At 42.5% G+C, this 18642-nt stretch overlaps 2 protein-coding genes across 2 annotated transcripts; one reads left to right on the top strand and one right to left on the bottom strand.

Annotated features, from left to right (window-relative positions):
• Positions 1 to 363: 363 nt before the first annotated feature.
• Positions 364 to 4572, top strand: SLC31A1 (solute carrier family 31 member 1; the record flags this gene model as incomplete). Its single annotated transcript, XM_079706356.1, has 4 exons — positions 364 to 525; positions 1034 to 1106; positions 2472 to 2640; positions 4371 to 4572. The coding sequence occupies exons 1-4, from the start codon at positions 394 to 396 to the stop codon at positions 4570 to 4572; spliced, it is 576 nt and encodes a 191-aa protein (XP_079562482.1). The 5' UTR covers positions 364 to 393.
• A 5288-nt stretch (positions 4573 to 9860) lies between these two features.
• Positions 9861 to 15870, bottom strand: CDC26 (cell division cycle 26). The gene is made up of 2 exons (XM_079705759.1): positions 15754 to 15870; positions 9861 to 10289 (listed from the first exon to the last, which is right to left on the bottom strand). The coding sequence occupies exons 1-2, from the start codon at positions 15832 to 15834 to the stop codon at positions 10113 to 10115; spliced, it is 258 nt and encodes an 85-aa protein (XP_079561885.1). The 5' UTR covers positions 15835 to 15870; the 3' UTR covers positions 9861 to 10112.
• Positions 15871 to 18642: the final 2772 nt, after the last annotated feature.

Raw genomic sequence — 18642 nt, forward strand, 5'->3', positions numbered from 1 at the left:
CTTTTGCCGCAGTCTCCAGAGGTGATCCCTATTATACAGTTACTTCTTTTTCCATCTGTAGATTATAAAAAATAATTCTGAATAAAGAGGCTAGGAGAGCATGTATTCACTGGCTGAAATCCCACACAGACAAAGTATTTATCAAGAATCAAGATTTGGGGACTTGCCTGGTAGTCCAGTGGTTAGGACTCCGTGCTTGCACTGCAGGGGGCACAGGTTCGATCCCTGGTTGGGCAACTAATATCCTGCATGCCGTGCGGCTTGGCCAAAAAAAAGGACAAGATAAAACATCGTGAAGATTTTTTTTAAAAATCAAGATTTTGTATTTTTAATTATTATATATAATTCTTTTTCTTAAAAGAATCTTCTGCTGACTCAACTTTTCCCAGAAAAATGGGCCATTTCCACCACATGGGGATGAGCATGGGGATGAGCAGTGGGGACGACAACAGTACCATGGCACCTTCTCACCATCACCCGACCTCTTCAGCCTCCCACTCCCATGATCACATGATGATGATGATGGTAAGTGCCACAGGAGAGGCAGCCCAGGCCCTTTCCCACCCACTTGGGGAATAGAAATAATCCAACTTTAGGACTGGAAGATGATTATCTTTAAAGATCAATTTACCAATGAGAAAAAACTAAGGTAGACCTAGAGAAGTCAAGTGATTTGCCCAAGATTATGTGGCAGGTTAGTTTCAGAGCCACACCAGAACCAAGATTTCTATGGTTCTTTCTTCAGTATTCCTTTCTGTCAAAATTGACCTTTTTCTGGATTAAGTTCTGGTCTTTTACACTTTGTGTAGAAAAGAGAAAAAGACAAAAGTTGACGGTGGGGACAAAGGAGAATACATGTGGAGAAGTGCCTGTGGTTAATACTATACTATGATGAGGGAGAAAGCCTCCCACTTCAGTGAATGCCTCTTATTACCCAGAACTGCTACTTTTAAATGTTCTAAGCTTCTTGACCTGAAATTCTCATGTAGAAGCTTCAGTTGTTTCTAATTGACATGTTTTGGTTTCCTGGCAGCCTATGACCTTCTACTTTGGCTTTAAGAACGTGGAACTATTGTTCTCTGGTTTGGTGATCAATACAGCTGGAGGTGAGTAAGCCATCAGGTTTTGTTTGAAGGTGACACTCACATGACAGTGACAAAGAATCTGGAAACCCAACACCTCTTCCTGCCATAATTACTGAGTCATTATGGTTATGATCGTAACCATCTTGCTTCCTATTTCCTACCTGGAAGGTAAGGATACATGGTGCTTATTTTGGTCCTACAGTAAACCTCCCTTAAATAGCATGTGTATGTCGTAGAATTTCTGAAACATAATTTAGATAACAGGTAGGAGTCTTTTGCAGACCATTTCCTTTCATCTTTTTCCAGAATGTTTCCTTGTTTGATAAATTATTGATCTTGGATATAAGACTATAGTCAAAGTTCAAATGACATAAAAAGCATTATATATATACATACCACAAAATAACCCTAGCTTGAAAACTATTAATCAAGTACAATCCTTTCAGTTTACAGATAAATTAAGCTTCAAATAGTGAAATGATTAGCCCTAAATCCCATAAAGTTAGTATGTCAGAGCTAGGACAGGGACCTAGGGCTTCTATTGCTGCCTAATCCAGTGCTCTTTCTAGCTTACCAAACTGGTATACATCATTCCTGACTCTTGGCCCATCTTAGGGGCAGTCCTAGTTTTGGGGTAGCTAATCGCCCATTTTTTGTGTCTATAACGTTGAGTTGGTGTGCCTTAAATTCAAATTGCACAAGTTCAGTAGTCAGGTGGACCACTTTAGGTTACAAGATAAATCTCTGGACCCACAAAATCAATTTGTTTTGGGAAGAAGGGAAGCACTGAATTCAGGTAGTATGTTAAATCAGTTTGACTACATTCGTATTGTTACCAATGCTTCACAGTGTGAAAGACTTAGATTGAAACGCCCATTCAAGAAATGGTCAGCACTTTAAAATAAGTTGTTTTCTTCCTCTTTTGCATATTCTACATTGTGTGTTTCAGTGTGACAAGCTAATTTAATGACATCAAGCAGCCAGACCAAAAGGTTATTGTTGTTCATTTTTTTGTATCTTAATCAGAAAATGAGTATGATCTGCAGTAGAGGCAGTAGTCCTCACTAACACCATCTTCGTTCTTCTCTTCCATCTGTATGATTGAAGAGGTAACAATATAACATACTCTGAAATTAAGAGTAGAGAGTAGCAGTTTTTCAAAATTCCCTGGCAGTCCAGTGGTTAGGACTCGGTGCTTTCACTGCCGTGCGCCCAGTTTCAATGCCTGGTCGGGGAACTAAGACCCCCACAAGCCACGTGGCATAACCGCCCCCCCCAAAAAAAAAGAGTAGCAGTTTTTCTATGTTGTCTTTCTAGCTTGGAGAGCACACCAGCTAATGATTTTGCATGTTTGACATTACCGCCATCTTTTCCCTCCCTACTTAGAAATGGCTGGAGCTTTTGTGGCAGTGTTTTTACTAGCCATGTTCTACGAAGGACTCAAGATAGCCCGAGAGGGCCTCCTGCGCAAGTCACAAGTCAACATTCGGTACAATTCCATGCCTGTCCCAGGACCGAATGGAACCATCCTTATGGAGACCCACAAAACTGTTGGGTAAGAAGATTGAACAGATCCAGATGGAAGTTCTGGAGAGCTGAATTAGCTAAATAGGAAAGCAGCTATTTTATTAGCAACAGCCCTCTTCTTGAGTTAATGATTCTATGTGACCTTAATCAAAACTGTTTTGGGGGCTTCCCTGGTGGCGCAGTGGTTGAGAGTCCTCCTGCCGATGCAGGGGACACGGGTTCGTGCCCCGGTCCGGGAAGATCCCACATGCCGCGGAGCGGCTGGGCCCGTGAGCCATGGCCGCTGAGCCTGCGTGTCCGGAGGCTGTGCTCCGCAACGGGAGAGGCCACAGCAGTGAGAGGCCCGCGTACCGCAAAAAAAAACCAAAAAAAAAACCCCTGTTTTTGGAGGCTTGGGGTTGTGGGTCATTAGCAGGCCAAAAGAGGAATGATAGGAACCCTTCTGCTAATATGAACATTTATTCCAAATTTTAAGTTTGATCACTTTAGAAGAAGGAAAAGAATCCATATTTTAACATATTAGCCAACATAATAATAAACAAGTTAAGAAATTTCAAGTCAGGGTATAGAAGAATGGCAGAAGCCAATTCATTCCTTTCTATAAAAAGTTGTACCTGCCCAGCTCTAGTCTCATTTTGTTACAATGTAAGACTGTACTAATGTCTGTATTCCACCTAAGAAAGTATATGGATGACTATTGGTTTTTCCCACAGATTGGCAAATGCTTTAAGATTTAGTTATAATAGAAATGTAGGTCTTAAAGCTAAACTGGAATTCAAGGAATCCTATAGACCGATGTCCTGCTTTCAAGTAAGCACAATATTATTTATTCCAATTGTACCAGTGATTGGGCTTATTGAGGGCCAAACATTGTGACTTAACTAAGGTGAGAGAACTAGTTAGTGACAAAGGGGATAAACAGCCGGGTCTCCTGATCCCTAATTAAAAACTTTCTACTGTACCACCCAACCCTCAATTCTATTTCCAATTTTTTTTTTTTTGGCTGCATTGGGTCTTCATTGCTCCACGCTGGCTTTCTCTAGTTGCGGTGAGCAGGGGCTACTCTTTGTTGTGGTGCGCGGGCTTCTCACTGCAGTGGCTTCTCTTGTTGCGGAGCACGGGCTCTAGGCGCACGGGTTTCAGTAGCTGCAGCACGCGGGCTCAGTAGTTGTGGCACGCAGGGCCTAGAGCACGCAGGCTTCAGTAGTTGTGGTGTGTGAGCTCAGTAGTTGCGGCGTGCCTGCTCTAGGGTGCTTGGGCTCCAGTAGTTGTGGCGTGCAGGCTCAGTAGTTGCGGCGCACGGGCTTAGTTGCTCCACGGCATGTGGGATCTTCCTGGACCAGGGCTCGAACCCGTGTCCCCTACATAGAGTATGAACTCTGCAAAGGTGGAAGGCCTGAGAAAGTTCAGGCAAATAAGTATGGAAGGGTGTGGGTCATCCCTTTCAGTATCCAAGGTGGAGGTAAGTCAGCTTACTCCTCCTTCCTCTCCCCTCCTCCTGAAGAGCATTCCTTCTGCTGCCATATAATCATATCTGGCCGATGCTTATTAACCTCACAACCCTATCATGTTTCATTTCCAAGGACAATAAACAACCTGCAGAGACACGAGTACCCGTGGGTTGCCAGGGTGGCTATGAGAGAGTCCACCTCAAGCTGAGCTCATGACTACAACTGTTGCCCCTTTCTCCTGATCTGCATGCAGAGCTGCCTGAGCACTCCCGGGGCCCTGACTGTTGTGTCCCTGTTTACTCTCCAGGCAACAGATGCTGAGCTTTCCTCACCTTCTGCAAACAGTGCTGCACATCATCCAGGTGGTCATCAGCTACTTCCTCATGCTCATCTTCATGACCTACAACGGCTACCTCTGCATTGCTGTAGCGGCAGGGGCTGGCATGGGGTACTTTCTCTTCAGCTGGAAGAAGGCAGTGGTAGTGGACATCACAGAACATTGCCATTAACGTCTAACTCTATGGTGTGGCCTTATCGATTGCAGTGGAAAGCAGTTCAAGACTGGAAGACAGGATTCCAATCTTCTCTTCTTGCTCCTTATCTACACACACACACACGCACGCACGCACGCACGCACGCACGCACGCACGCACCGCGCCTGCGCGCTCAACAGAGGTTTAGCTTACAGTCTCTGAGCTAAAGTGGTAACCTCCCTGCCTTTTTTCCCTAATGAGCTGAGTTTCCCATTTCTCTTGAGGTGAAGCCACCCATGAGATGTCCTTTCCTCCCCCATTATCTTAGATCCAAGTTATATGTTCTTCTCTAATCCAGGTAGCTTTCTATTCGATGGCTTGATTACCTGCTTCCTTTTTAAGTCTTCTGTTCTTTTTTTTTTTTTTTAACAGTTTGCGAATTTGGTGGGTTTTTCCTGGGTCAGTGATGGAAATGGATTAACTTTAGCCAGGATTGATGGCAGGTGAGGAAGGGTCTTGCCCAGCTAAGCCCAGAACCCAAACTTAACATTTAAAAGTACGTTCTAGTCTTTGGGCTCAATGAGTGGGAGACAGATTGTGCCTTTCCCTAGGTGTGACGTGTTGAACTGAAATCTCTGTAGGGGGCAGAGAGGTGGTTTGAGCCTGTATAAATACAGGCCCAGACCTTGCAGGGAGTGTGCATTCTTGGGAGGCTGACTCATCAACTTGTGTTCCCACTTAACATTTTGATTAGATTGAACTTGTCAATCAAAAAAAAAGATGACAATCAATTTGAGAAAATAGATATTTTAAAATGAAACCACTGACATTTTACTTTGACTTGGTACCTTCGTATGTCACAGCTGAAGTAAGCATTTAAATAATTTTCTCCCATTATTGTTTTCATGTGTCTGCCTCTAAACCAGTGGTTTTCAAGCTTCAGCATGCATCAGAATCACCTGGAGAGCTTGTTAAAGCCCTGATTGCTGGGCCTCCACCCAGAGCCCCCAAATTGCTATTTTTAACAAGCTCCCAGGTGATGCTCCTACTGATGATCAGGGGACCACACTTTGAGCATCTCTGCTTTAAACTGAGGGAGTATCACCTGGTGGGTGAGCTACCTGGTACTGGGCACAGGAATTTGACTTGTTATTCGTTGGTGGTGTTTCTGGGCTTAACTCCTGTACCTAATGCTGCTGGTCAATACTTAATCATTCCACAAACATTTATTCAGCCCCAACTGTGTTTTTGTGCCCAGGCACAAAAGCACAAAGGGCTGTAGCCAAAGTAACTTTTATTAGCATGTATGAAATCACTAGTCCTTATTCTTAAAGATCTGTAATTTCTTGGAAATGGCTTGAAGGTTGAGAATCTTTGATCTGCAATGTAAATCAGCCAGTCATGGGTTGGAGGGGCAAAAGCCCAGCCCTCTCTTTGGAGAGGCCTAGGGTGTGGTCGGCTGATGGGCATCCATGCCCACACCAAGCAGATCCTCACTCTCTGCATGACCATCTTTGTTACTCTCGGGGGGACTTAATTAGATCACAAGTGGCCAAAAATACTTTCCTCAGTAAGAATCACATTGGATTTTTATTCTGTTGTTAGTCTATGCCGCAGTCTTGTTCCCAGTCCAACCTACCTCTGTAAAGTGACTCTTCCTGTGCCGGTATATTAAATCCTGCCCTCCTTGGTGCTAGACTCCAGTTGTGCCTCAGGGCAGGAGAGACAAAACACAGCTATCCTGTTGGCCTCTTGTGGTTTTGAAGTTTGTACTTTCTTTGTTGGTGCCAGTTAAATATTGGAGGGCGAGAAATGTGTACTTCTGTGGCTTTGAACCAAGAGAGGGTTATGAGCTTACTGGATCGAGGTTAAAATCTAAGAACCAACATTTTATGTTTTCCTCTCATTCCAACCCCTTGTAGTGCTGATACTTAGCATAAGTAAAGGGAATGACAGGTACTGATAAAAATCCAACATTAAGGTACAAATAGCCTGTTATTGCCTCAGAAGCCAAGGAATAATAAAACCCTGAGAAATCAATGTTTAGTAGTGACCCGGGTACTCTCTAGAAATCTTGACATGATCTGTTATAAAATACTCTTTCAGGAACAGGACCTTATCAGTAAGGTAAGAAAAATCAAGGCCAGTTTAGACAAAATGCTGTGAATTTCAAACTCTCAGAGAGAAACATCAGTTTGGGATAAGTCTTCGGGTATTCAAGATAGAGTCTCATGAAAAACCTGAATTGTAGTGATCTTGAGCTAGGTTGCCAAAGGAAGAAACTAGCGAGGAAAAGAAAAAAAGTAAAGCTTAAATTCTATCTTTCTTGAGCTCTTGGATTGTGATAATATAATGATCTTGTTGACTTTCATTTCTGTAACCCTGTTCATTTAGAATTTACTGCCTAACTTCTTTGTTCCTTTTGAATCCAAATTTCTCTTCCTCCTGTTCACAACTAGAAGCTGTATCCCCATATCTTTGGCCCCTTATTCTGCTCTCCTTTTCCCTTTCTTTCAGTTTTTTATCCCATGAGTCTGGTTTATTAAATCTCCCTCACCCTCCTGATGCAGTGGATAATGCTGTGCAGTAGATGTGGATATAGATACCAGCCAGAAGTTTTAAAACTTGATAGAGACCCTAGGCACACTTTGAGGAGCAATTGTCCCACTGGAATTTCTATAAGGCTGAGTAAGGGGCTACCTGGTACCATCCACAAAGTTACAGCATCTTAGGTGCTGTCTCCAATCTATGCTGGAAGAACACTCAGCCCCACACTGCCCACAAACAGAGTCCTCTCTGTCCACCAGGGAATTAGAGATGAAGGTTTCTTCACTACTTCTATGGTAGGGTTGTCTGGAATTCCCTCTTAGGCTGTGGGGTACTGGTTTTGGGTTCTAGCCACAGGGGTTCCTTGTAGAAGCTGGAAAGGGAGTTAGCAGGGAGTACACTTTCATGTCATTTAATGTTGATCCTGCCCTCTCCAGCTGCTTCCTTCAGAAGATACACCTAAAGATACAGAGTCCGCATTTGATATAATGCCTTAATCATTGGGTCTACAATTAATGTTGACTGTTTTAGATTGTAAGCTCCTGGAGGGCAGTATTGCTGTAGTAGGAATGTTTTAACAGTGTCATGTGCAAAAGAACAAATAAATATTTTGATTTTGTGATTCTATGCATGTCTTCTACCCAGAGTGACATCAGAATAAGTGGTCTCATCATTGTCCACATGGAGTCTGGCTGGTCATTATCATCGGTTTTTAAGATGTCCACCTTTTAGGTGGCGTGATCCCTTTATGTTTTCATCTCACTCTCCTCCTACTCTCCTACTCTACATGACAAGCCTTGTACATGCCAGAAGATCTACATGACCTTTTGCACAGGATACAGGGTCTTCATGAAGCTGCAGTATCTCAGTATACCAAGGATTCCTGAATTTAAAAGCGAACTTGTCATATGATCGCTTCCCTGTGTTTCTGCTATCAGGCGAGAGGCTAGGAGTTGGCCCTGCCTGTCCGCTTTGTGCCAGAATGGTGGTGTTTTGTCCCTTTCCTGTTGGCCCCCAGACGGGCATCTTGCCATTCAGCACCACTCCTAGACTGTAGTGTGATGAGCATGGGCTTTGGAGTCAGGTACACCTGGCTTTGACTCCTAGCTCCACCACTTACTAGAAGTGTGACCTTAGGCAAGTTATTTTAATAATCCCTAAGCCTTAGTTTTCTCATTTATAAAAAGGCAATAATAGTACCTATTTTAATTAATCTCCTGATTATTGTCACTCCAGCTTTCAGGAAAATGAAAGGTATGTGCTTCTGGCTGCAGTTGGTATCTCTTGACCATCTTCTTGGGTTTGGGCAACCCAGAAATGAACACTAGGACCTAAGAAATAAAGAATCAATACATGTGATTTCAGTGGTGTCAAAAAAGATTTACAGGGAATTCCCTGGTGGTCCAGTAGTTAGGACTCTGCGCTTCCAGTGCAGGGGGCACAGGTTCGATCCCTGGTTGGGGAACTAAGATCCCACGTGCCACGTGCCATGGCCAAAAAAATAAAACGATTTATAGCTGCTCAGATTTATTACTAATCTGGTAATTGCCTCATTCTTTATAAATAAAATAGCATGGATATTTCCTGAGAACTGAAACAGCAACCTCCCACTCTACCCCGAGGGAGTGAGACCTACTAGTGGGAGACCAGGAAAGCAGTGTAGCAAGGAGGTTTAGAAGCACAGGTTCAAAAATCATTCTGCCCAGGTTCAAATCTCAGCTCTATCCCTTAACAGCTGAGAATTAGTTTTGCCTTTATAAAATTAGGTTAAAGTACTCACCTCGTAAGAGTTAAAGATTAAATGAGATAATCTTAAAAAAATTTTAAATAAAAAATAAATGAGATAATCTGCATAAAGCACTTGGTACAGTGTCTTCCACCCAGACTCCTCTTGAGTATTGGTATCAGGAGGCACCATGGTTTCATGCTTCTGTGCCTGTTCATGCTGGGAAGTCACAGTGACATGTTGAAGCAGTCTTACTTGATCCTTTTCTTTTTTCTTTTGCCCTTCCAGACTGAATTTTGTAGGATTCAAAATAATCAAACTCAATTTCCTTATCTGGAGCCCATTCTTGCTGTGTTTTCAAGATTGAATGGAAGGTCCCAGATAAAACTGGAAGAACAGGTTTTGTAAGAATGGTTGGAGGAAGAAGGGAAACTATACATCCTCTATTCCTGCCTCTCTCCCACATTCTTACTTCGCAGACTTAAACTGCCCCAGAAAGGCTGGGTAAAATCCTGCTAACAGGTCTCTTTGGAACTGATGATTCCAGAGGTTCTTGCTACCACAGTTAGCAGTTCCCAGCAGTTGAATTAAACAGTGAGAACAATAAGACATGATTCTAAATTGGCCTCTGAGGTGCCTCGCAGATTGGCTCATCAGAAAAACTTAGGCGATTTGGGAAAGGAAAGAAAACTGGAATGACGGTAATACTGATACTCCACTGTCTGTCCTCCCAAAATTACACCCAAACTGGTTACAAAGCCATTCTGTAAAGATACTGGAAGTCCACAACTTGATCGAGTTTATACAAAATCATGAGAATCTAATCTCCACAAGGGCAGGGATCTTTGATTTGTTCACTGATGTTGCCAAGTGCCTAGAATGGTACCTGGCACTCTCAATAAATACTTGTTGAATAAATGAGTTAAACAAAAATTAGTGACAGGGATCAACTGGAAGTGTTCTGTTTAGGGTCTTTTAATAAAGATGGGAAAAATGATGTAGCAATTTAACGGTGCTATTATACTTCATTAAGGATGTTGCACACTTTTCCAAAAATATATTTATTTTTAAAAACAAAAATCAGACAAGTTTTATCGAGTCAGATTTTCCAGAGACAAACCACAGTTTGAATTTCAGCTTTCAGAGTGAAAGTTAAGCATCAGCAATCTCATGCAGAAGTATCTCTCTCTGCAGGACGTAAAATATTCGGCTTGACTGCAAGCACTCAATTCTCTAAATCTTGTTTGTATTTCTGCCATCATTTTACTCCATTCCAGGGCTCTGCACACAAGATAATCCACCTCTAAAATTCAAAACTTCCAAATTGAGATGAACGATTGTTGGGCTTGGGTTGGGGTTTATAACCAATTCGATCATTAATCATTTGTTCCCTGCCCTTGGGGTCACTGCCGAGCCCAATGGCACCTTCTCCATCACTGCCTCCTACAACATCCACATCTTCCTTTTGTTTCTTACGGGTCTGAAAGTATAAAAGTTTTAGTATTAAGGCAATATTCTATTCATTAACAAACATTTATTTAGCATCTACCATGTATTAGGCACAGGGTAAAGGATAGGGTTTGGGTCTACAGAACAATAAACTGAAATCCTAGGTTTAGATGGTTAGGGGCACAAGGGGGATACACGGATATAGCGATAAAAGATGTAACCTCTACCTGCCAGGATGTCACAGTCTAATAGGGAAACAGGTAAATAGACCATTACAACACAGGGTGATCAGGGCTATGACACAGGAATGTCCACACAAGAGATGGAAAAATAAAGCGACCAGTAAAACAATAACCACCAGAAATTAACAGCTTAGCTAACACCATGAGATTAAATGTAATGCAGGAAAAGAAGGTTTTGTGCTATCTTATCATGAGGCCTGATTTGGGGAATTCATTTTGTTTTCAGATAAAAGGTTTGGCTCTTAAGCCACAAGTAACTGCAGAATTCACAAAGTCTGTCTCAGTTTGCTCATTTTCAAAGAGACAAACTAACACCCCGCAACTACCACTACCTGAGAGTTCCTTACCAGAAGAATGGCTCCACTACACTAATCCCTGGAATCACTGCTATTCTTCACCACTTACTGCTGAACTGTGAGCATTTAAATGCCAGTGTCAAAGTATTATAGTGAATAAGTGAGGTATTACTTTTTATATATACACAAACATAATGACCTTCCTGAGTTACTCTCGAGGCTACATTACCCAATAAATAACATTAGAGAGTTCTCCTCAAACACCTTTGTGAAAACAAGTTCTAAAAGGCACAGGATGATATCGTTTCATCTTATAAGCCATGAGAAAGTCGGAATATCCAAGTAGAATGAAATCATTTAAAAGGCTTCCCACTATGAACAACTGCTGACTGTTTCAAAATCAAGAGTCGGGCTTCCCTGGTGGCGCAGTGGTTGGGAGTCCGCCTGCCGATGTAGGGGACACGGGTTCGTGTCCCGGTCCAGAAGGATCCCACATGCCGCGGAGCGGCTGGGCCCGTGAGCCATGGATGCTGAGCCTGCGCGTCCGAAGCCTGTTGCTCCGCGGCGGGAGAGGCCACAGCAGTGACAGGCCCGTGTACCGCAAAAAAAAAAAAAAAAGAAGTCCAGAGTCAGGGCTTCCCTGGTGGCTCAGCAGTTAAGAATCCGCCTGCCAATGCAGGGGACACAGGTTCAAGCCCTGGTCCAGGAAAATCCCACATGCCACGGAGCAACTAAGCCCATGTGCCACAACTACTGAGCCTGCGCTCTAGAGCCCGTGAGCCACAACTACTGAGCCCACGTGCCACAACTACTGAAGCCCATGTGCCTAGAGCCCATGCTCCGCAACAAGAGAAGCCGCCACAATGAGAATCCCGTGCACGCAAGAAAGAGGAGCCCCAGCTCGCCGCAGCTAGAGAAAGCCCGTGCGCAGCAACGAAGACCCAACGCAGCCAAAAAAAAAAAAAATAATAACCAGAGTCATCAAAATGTAATCAAACTAATTTCAGTAACAAATGAAATACCAGTTTTCTACTGTTTTTATTTTAGTGCAGGGCAAAAACTATCCCTCTCTCCTAAGTTGCTCTAAAATGGGTGAAACCCATTGGATAACTGCCTTTAGTAGAAAGACGAAAAACAACAAAAATACCTAGGAATAAATTTATACCTAGAAATAAATTTAACTAAGAAGGTGAAAAGACCTGTACACTTAAAACTATGAGATATTGTTGAAAGAAATTGAAGAAGATACAAAGGAATGAAAAGGTATTCCATGCTCATGGATAGGAAGATTTAACAGTTAAAATGTCTATAACTACCTAAAGCAATCTACAGATTCAATGCAATCCCCATCAAAATCCCAACAACATTTTTCACAGATATAGAACAAAAATTCCTAAAATTTGTATGGGACCACAGAAAACCCCGAGTAGCCAAAGCAATCTTGGAAAAAAAAAACCAAAGCTGGAGGTATCACACTCCCTGATTTCAAATTATACTACAAAGCCACAGTAATCAAAACAGCATGGTAGGGCTTCCCTGGTGGCGCAGTGGTTGAGAGTCCGCCTGCTGATGCAGGGGACGCGGGTTCGTGCCCCGGTCCGGGAAGATCCCACATGCCGCGAAGCGGCTGGGCCCGTGAGCCGTGGCCGCTGAGCCTGCACGTCCGGAGCCTGTGCTCCGCAACGGGAGAGGCCACAACAGTGAGAGGCCCGTGTACCACAAAAAAAAAAAAAAAAAAACAGCATGGTATTAGCAGAAAAAGAGACACACAGATCAATGGAACAGAACTGAGAGCCCAGAAATAAACCCTCGCACGTATGGATAATAGATTTATGACAAAGTAGCAAAGAACATACAATGGAGAAAGGACAGTCTCTTCAATAAATGCTGTTGAGAAAACTGAACAGCCACATGCAAAACAATGAAGCTAGACCACTATCTTACACCATACACAAAAATTAACTCAAAATGGATTAAAGACTTGAATGTAAGACCTGAAACCATAAAACTCCTAGAAGAAAACATAGGCAGTATGCTATTTGACATTGGTCTTAGCAGTATCTTTCTGAGTATGTCTCCTCAGGCAAGGGAAACAAAAGCAAAAATAAACAAATGGGACTATATCAAACTAAAAAGCTTCTACTCAGCAAAGGAAACCATCAACAAAATGAAAAGACAGCCTAACAAATGGGAAAAGATATTTGCAAACAATTTATCTGATAAGGGGTTAATACCCAAAATATCTAAAGAATTCATACAACTCAACAACAAAAAACAGACAACCCAAGAATCTGAATAACCATTTTTCCAAAGAAGACATACAGATGGCCAACAGGCATATGAAAAGATGTTCAACATCACTAATTATCAGGGAAATGCAAATCAGAACCACAATGAAATATCATCTCATGCCCATTAGAATGGCTATTATCAAAAAGACAAGAAATAATAAGTGTTGGAGAGGATGTGGAGAAAAGGAAATCCTCACACACTGTTGGTGAGAATGTAAACTGGTGCAGCCACTATGGAAAACTGTATGGAGGTTTCTCAAAAAATAAAGAGTAGAACTACCATATGATCCAGCAATTCCACTCCTGGGTATATATCCAAAGAAAACACTAATTCAAAAGGGTAAGTGCACCACCATGTTTATCGCAGCATTATTTACAATAGCCAACATATGGAAACGTAAGTGTCCCTTGACAGATGAATGGATAAAGAAAATGTGGTGTATATATACACACACACACACATATACACACAATGGAATACTACTCAGTCATAAAAATTACTTCAATTTAAAAAAAAAGTAACTCAGTAGTGAGCTGACTGCAGAGTCAAAGTTCAGTATAAGACTAACACTTTATGAGACTCATTACAACTTAAGTGTGAGCCATAAAGGGCACTTCAGGAAAAGAGCAGAGTGTGCATAGGCACTGAGATTAAAGATAGCTCAGCAGTGGAAGATAAAGTGGAGAGATGACCAAGGACCAGATCACAAAGGGCCTTCCATGCCATCCTAAGGAATTTGGACTTTATTCTGAAGGCCAATAAAAGAATTTAAGTCTTGTCAATGGACATCTAATACCGTGGCATAAGGCTATACTTAAAAATACATATTGGGGCTTCCCTGGAGGCGCAGTGGTTAAGAATCCACCTGCCAATGCAGGGGACACAAGTTCGAGCCCTGGTCTGGGAGGATCCCACATGCCGTGGAGCAACTAGGCCCGTGTGCCACAAATACTGAGCCCGTGCTCTAGAGTCCACGAGCCACGACTACTGAGCCCACGTGCCACAACTACTGAAGCCCACGCGCCTGGAGCCTGTGCTCTGCAACAAGAGAGGCCACCACAGTGAGAAGCCCATGCACCGCTTCTCACTGTGGTTCCTGCTTGCCGCAACTAGAGAAAGCCCGTGCGCAGCAACAAAGACCCAGTGCAGCCAAAAGTTAATTAATTAATTAATTAATTAAAAAAAATACATATTGAACTCCTACTATGTACTAGATGCTGGGAACTCAACGGTGGAGAAGACAGACATGATTTCTACAATCAGGGTTCCTAATGTAAATGATTTTACAATAAACAAACAAATCATTATAATTTATAATAAGTGCTATGAAATAAAAGAATAAAGTGCTTTGAGAGACCCTAATGAGATGGAGGCAGCATGGGTAGGAATGATACACCTAAGTTGGATAGGGTCAGAAGAGGCCTTTCAGACTGAGGAAGTGACATTCAAACTGAGACATGAAGAAACAGGAAGCACTCCAGGCAGAGGAAAATAATATGTGCAAAGGCCATGAGTTATAAATAGTTTGGCATATTCAAGGAAATAAAAGAAAACCAATGTGCCTAGGGTACAGAGGGCAAGGCAAAGAGTGACAGAAGGTGAAAGAACATTTAAAAGCTTGTAGGCCATGATAAGGAACTGAGGTTTTATTCCAAGTGCAGGAAACCACTGAGGAGTTTTAAGCATGAGAATGACATGATCTGAAATTTTTTAAAGATCATTCTAGACACCTGATGGAGAATGGATTGAAGACACAAAAATGGAAGTAGAGAGACAACTTGGGATGCTACTGAAATTGTACAGAGTGAGTTGATGGTTATTTGGACTAGGGTTCTAATGGTGGAGATGAAAAGGTATGGGTAGGTTCTAGAAATATTCTGGAGGTAGAGCTGAAGGATTTATGGACAGATTGAATAGAAAAGGTGAGGGAAAGGGAGAACTCAAGATTGACTCTTAGGTTTCTGGCTTGAGCAACTACTTAGATACTGACATAGGGAACTCTGAGGTGAAACTGGTTTGAGGAAGAAATCAAGAGTGTTTTAACATGTTAAGTATGGTTTGCTGAATAATGACCTCCAAAGCTATCAGGTCCTAATCCTTGGATACTGTAATTGTTGCCCTGTATGTGAAAAGGGTCTTTGCAGATGTGATTAAATTAAGGATGTTGTGATGGGGACATTATCCCGGATTATCTGGGTGGGCCCTTAATGCCAGCACAGGTATCCTTATAAGAGGAGGCAGAGGGAGACTTCACAGACAGAAGAGGAGAAGGCAATGTGATCACGGAGGCAGACACTGGAGTGATATGGCCACAAGTCAAGGAATGCCAGCAGCCACCAAATACTGCAATAGTCAAGGAATAGATTCTTCCCTAGAGCCTCTGGAGGGAGCGTGGTCCTGCTGACACCCTGATTTTGGATCAGTGATACCGATTTCAGATTTCTGGTCTACAGAACTGTGAAAGCATAAATTTCTGTTGCTTTAAACCACCAAGTTTGTGGTAATTTGTTACAGCAGCCACAGGAAACTAATACATTATGCTTAAGCTGCCTGTAAAGCATCCAAATAGAGATTCCGAATAAGCTGTTGGTATAAGAATCTGGAGTCCAAAAGTTAAGAGTTATTGTTTTAAATATTCCTAACGGTTTGAAAGTTGCACTCTTACCTCCAGGTCCTTTCGAATGCTTTCAAACTCCTCAATGTCATCAAGCTTCAGCTCCAGACGGGTTGGTTTTCGTCTCAGCATAATGAAACCAACACTAAGGGACAGACCCAGTGAACTATCAGCTGTTAAAAATGGCAGAGAGGAGGAAAAATTGGAAGGGATAAATCTCAGCTACAAATATGTTCAATTTGTAAGCATGCACACTAAAACGAATGGTGATACAAAAGACTCATTTGGATCCACACGTTGACTTCTAAGTCTTTAAGTGTATAATTATTACAACTTTATTACGTGATGGAGATTGACCACTCTGTAATTCCCAAAAGCTTTCTTCCAGAACTTAAAATAGCAAGGTGCCTGTAAAAGAGGATTCTAGGCAACAATCACTTTAATCTCATGCTCCATTCACAAAGAAATATTCTAGCTAAGAGAATAAAGTTAAAATATCACATTTTAATTCGGTATAGTTAGTAGGAGAGTATACAAACCATTAAATTTGATCAACAACAGTACGTGGGAATTATGAGAGATTTGTGATCACTCCCGAATGCTAAAATCAGTTTACTAAGTCTTATGAAAACTCCCTCTAACTCACCAATTCACAGGGTTATCCTCAGGGTCTAAATAGGTCCTAAATGGATAGGTCATTCATTAAACAAACAGTTCTTATGCTCCAGCTACAGAGTTAAGAGGCATAGTCACAGTCTGTGGGGAAAACAAACACAAAAATGGAAAATTGAAGTATACTGTAATAAGAACTCTGATGTGGGTAATGCAATGGCATCACACAGACACGCAATCCAGTGGGGTGAACAGGGATGTGGAAGACTTCCTAGAGGAGATGATGTCTTAGTTGCCTTGTGAAGGGCAGGCAGAGAGGATTAAAGGCATCCCAGGCAGAGAGAACAAGTACGCACAGAAGCTCAAGAGAACACTCTAGAATCTGAAAACCCAAAGTAATGCTTATGCTTTAAAAAAAAAAAAAAAAGAAGAAGAGCTGGGGTTTTTTTGTTTTGTTTTGTTTTTTGCAGTACGCGGGCCTCTCACTGTTGTGGCCTCTCCCGTTGCGGAGCACAGGCTCCGGACGCGCAAGCTCAGCAGCCATGGCTCACGGGCCCAGCCGCTCCACGGCATGTGGGATCCTCCCGGACCGGGGCACGAACCCGCGTCCCCTGCATCGGCAGGTGAACTCTCAACCACTGCGCCACCAGGGAAGCCCAGAGCTGGGTTTTTTAGAAGAAAATAAAACTCCCCAACTGAGTTTAAAAGCTGCTGAAGGCATCATCTTTATATTTTCACAGCATCCAGTAGAGAATGTCTGCAATAACCAGCCATTAAATGTTCTGTTGAATAAACTGGCTACACTCTTCTTCCACTGCAGGGGGCACGGGTTTGATCCCTCTCCAGGGAACTAAGATCCCACATGCCGCAGCAGAGCAACCAAAAACAAACGTCAGCCTCCTGTGAAAATTATATATAGGTCACATGGTGAGGATTAAATGAAAATGATGTAAGTGAAGGCTCCTTTAAAATATGTACAGATATAAATTATTATTACATGTATCTAGGATATAGCTAGAGACTGCGAAGTATACAAAGGAAGAAATGTCTCCTCCTTCTACCACGAAGCTTGGGACAGATACAAGTGATGTTATCAACACGAAACAATGACACATTACATTTCAAATTGCTTTGTACTAAATCAGATACTATCTTTTTTTTTCTTTTATTATTTTTTTATTGGAGTATAATTGCTTTACAATGTTGTGTTAGTTTCTGCCGCACAGCGAAGTGAATCAGATATACGCATACACATATCCCCTCCCTCTTAGACCTCCCTCCCCCCCAACCACCCAACTAGGCCATCACAGAGCACGGAACTGAGCTCCCTGTGCTATACAGCAGGTTCCCACTAGCTATCTATTTTACACATGGTACTGTATTTATGTCAAACCTAATCTCCCAATTCATCCCACCCTCCCCTTCCCCCCCATGTCCACACGTCCATTCTCTACGTTTGCCTTTCTATTCTTGCCCTGCAAATAGGTTCATCTGTACCATTTTTCTAGCTTCCACGTATATGCGTTAATATACAATATTTGTTTTTCTCTTTCTGACTTACTTCACTCTGTATGACAGACTCTAGTTCCATCCACATCTCTACAAATAACCCAATTTCATTTCTTTTTATGGCCGAGTAATATTCCATTATATATATGTACAACACCTTCTTCATCCATTCATCTGTCGATGGACATATAGGTTGTTTCCATGTCCTGGCTATGGTAAATAGTGCTGCACTGTTGGTGAGAATGTAAATTGATACAGATACTATCTTGATTCCAAAGTAGACAAAAGGTAGAGGAAGCCAAGTTCCAAGGGGGGAGAATGCTTAAAAGAAAAAACGGGGACTTCCCTCGTGGCACAGTGGTTAAGAATCTGCCTGCCAATGCAGGGGACAAGGGTTCGATCCCTGGTCCGGGAAGATCCCACATGCCGCGGAGCAACTAAACCGGTGCGCCACAACTACTGAGCCCACGTGTCACAACAACTGAAGCCCACGCGCCTAGAGCCTGAGCTCCGCAACAAGAGAAGCCACCGCAATGAGAAGCCCACGCACCACAACGAAAAGTAGCCCCTGCTCGCCGCAACTAGAGAAAGCCCACCCAGCAACGAAGACCCAACGCAGCCAAAAAATAATTAATTATTTTTAAAAAGGGAAAAGAAAAAACAACTGTGATACATTTTAACTTTTCTGCAAACTACGAAAAGATCGCCACTAGGGAGCAGTATAGAGTAATGGGTAAAAGTGCTTGTTCTGGAGGCGAAAGGGCAGAGGGCGCAGATTCTAATCCCATCGCCACTGCTCTTGGACCATCAGCTTCACCT

The sequence above is a fragment of the Hyperoodon ampullatus genome (assembly GCF_949752795.1).
Source record: "Hyperoodon ampullatus genome assembly, chromosome: 6".
Taxonomy (NCBI): domain Eukaryota; kingdom Metazoa; phylum Chordata; class Mammalia; order Artiodactyla; family Ziphiidae; genus Hyperoodon; species Hyperoodon ampullatus.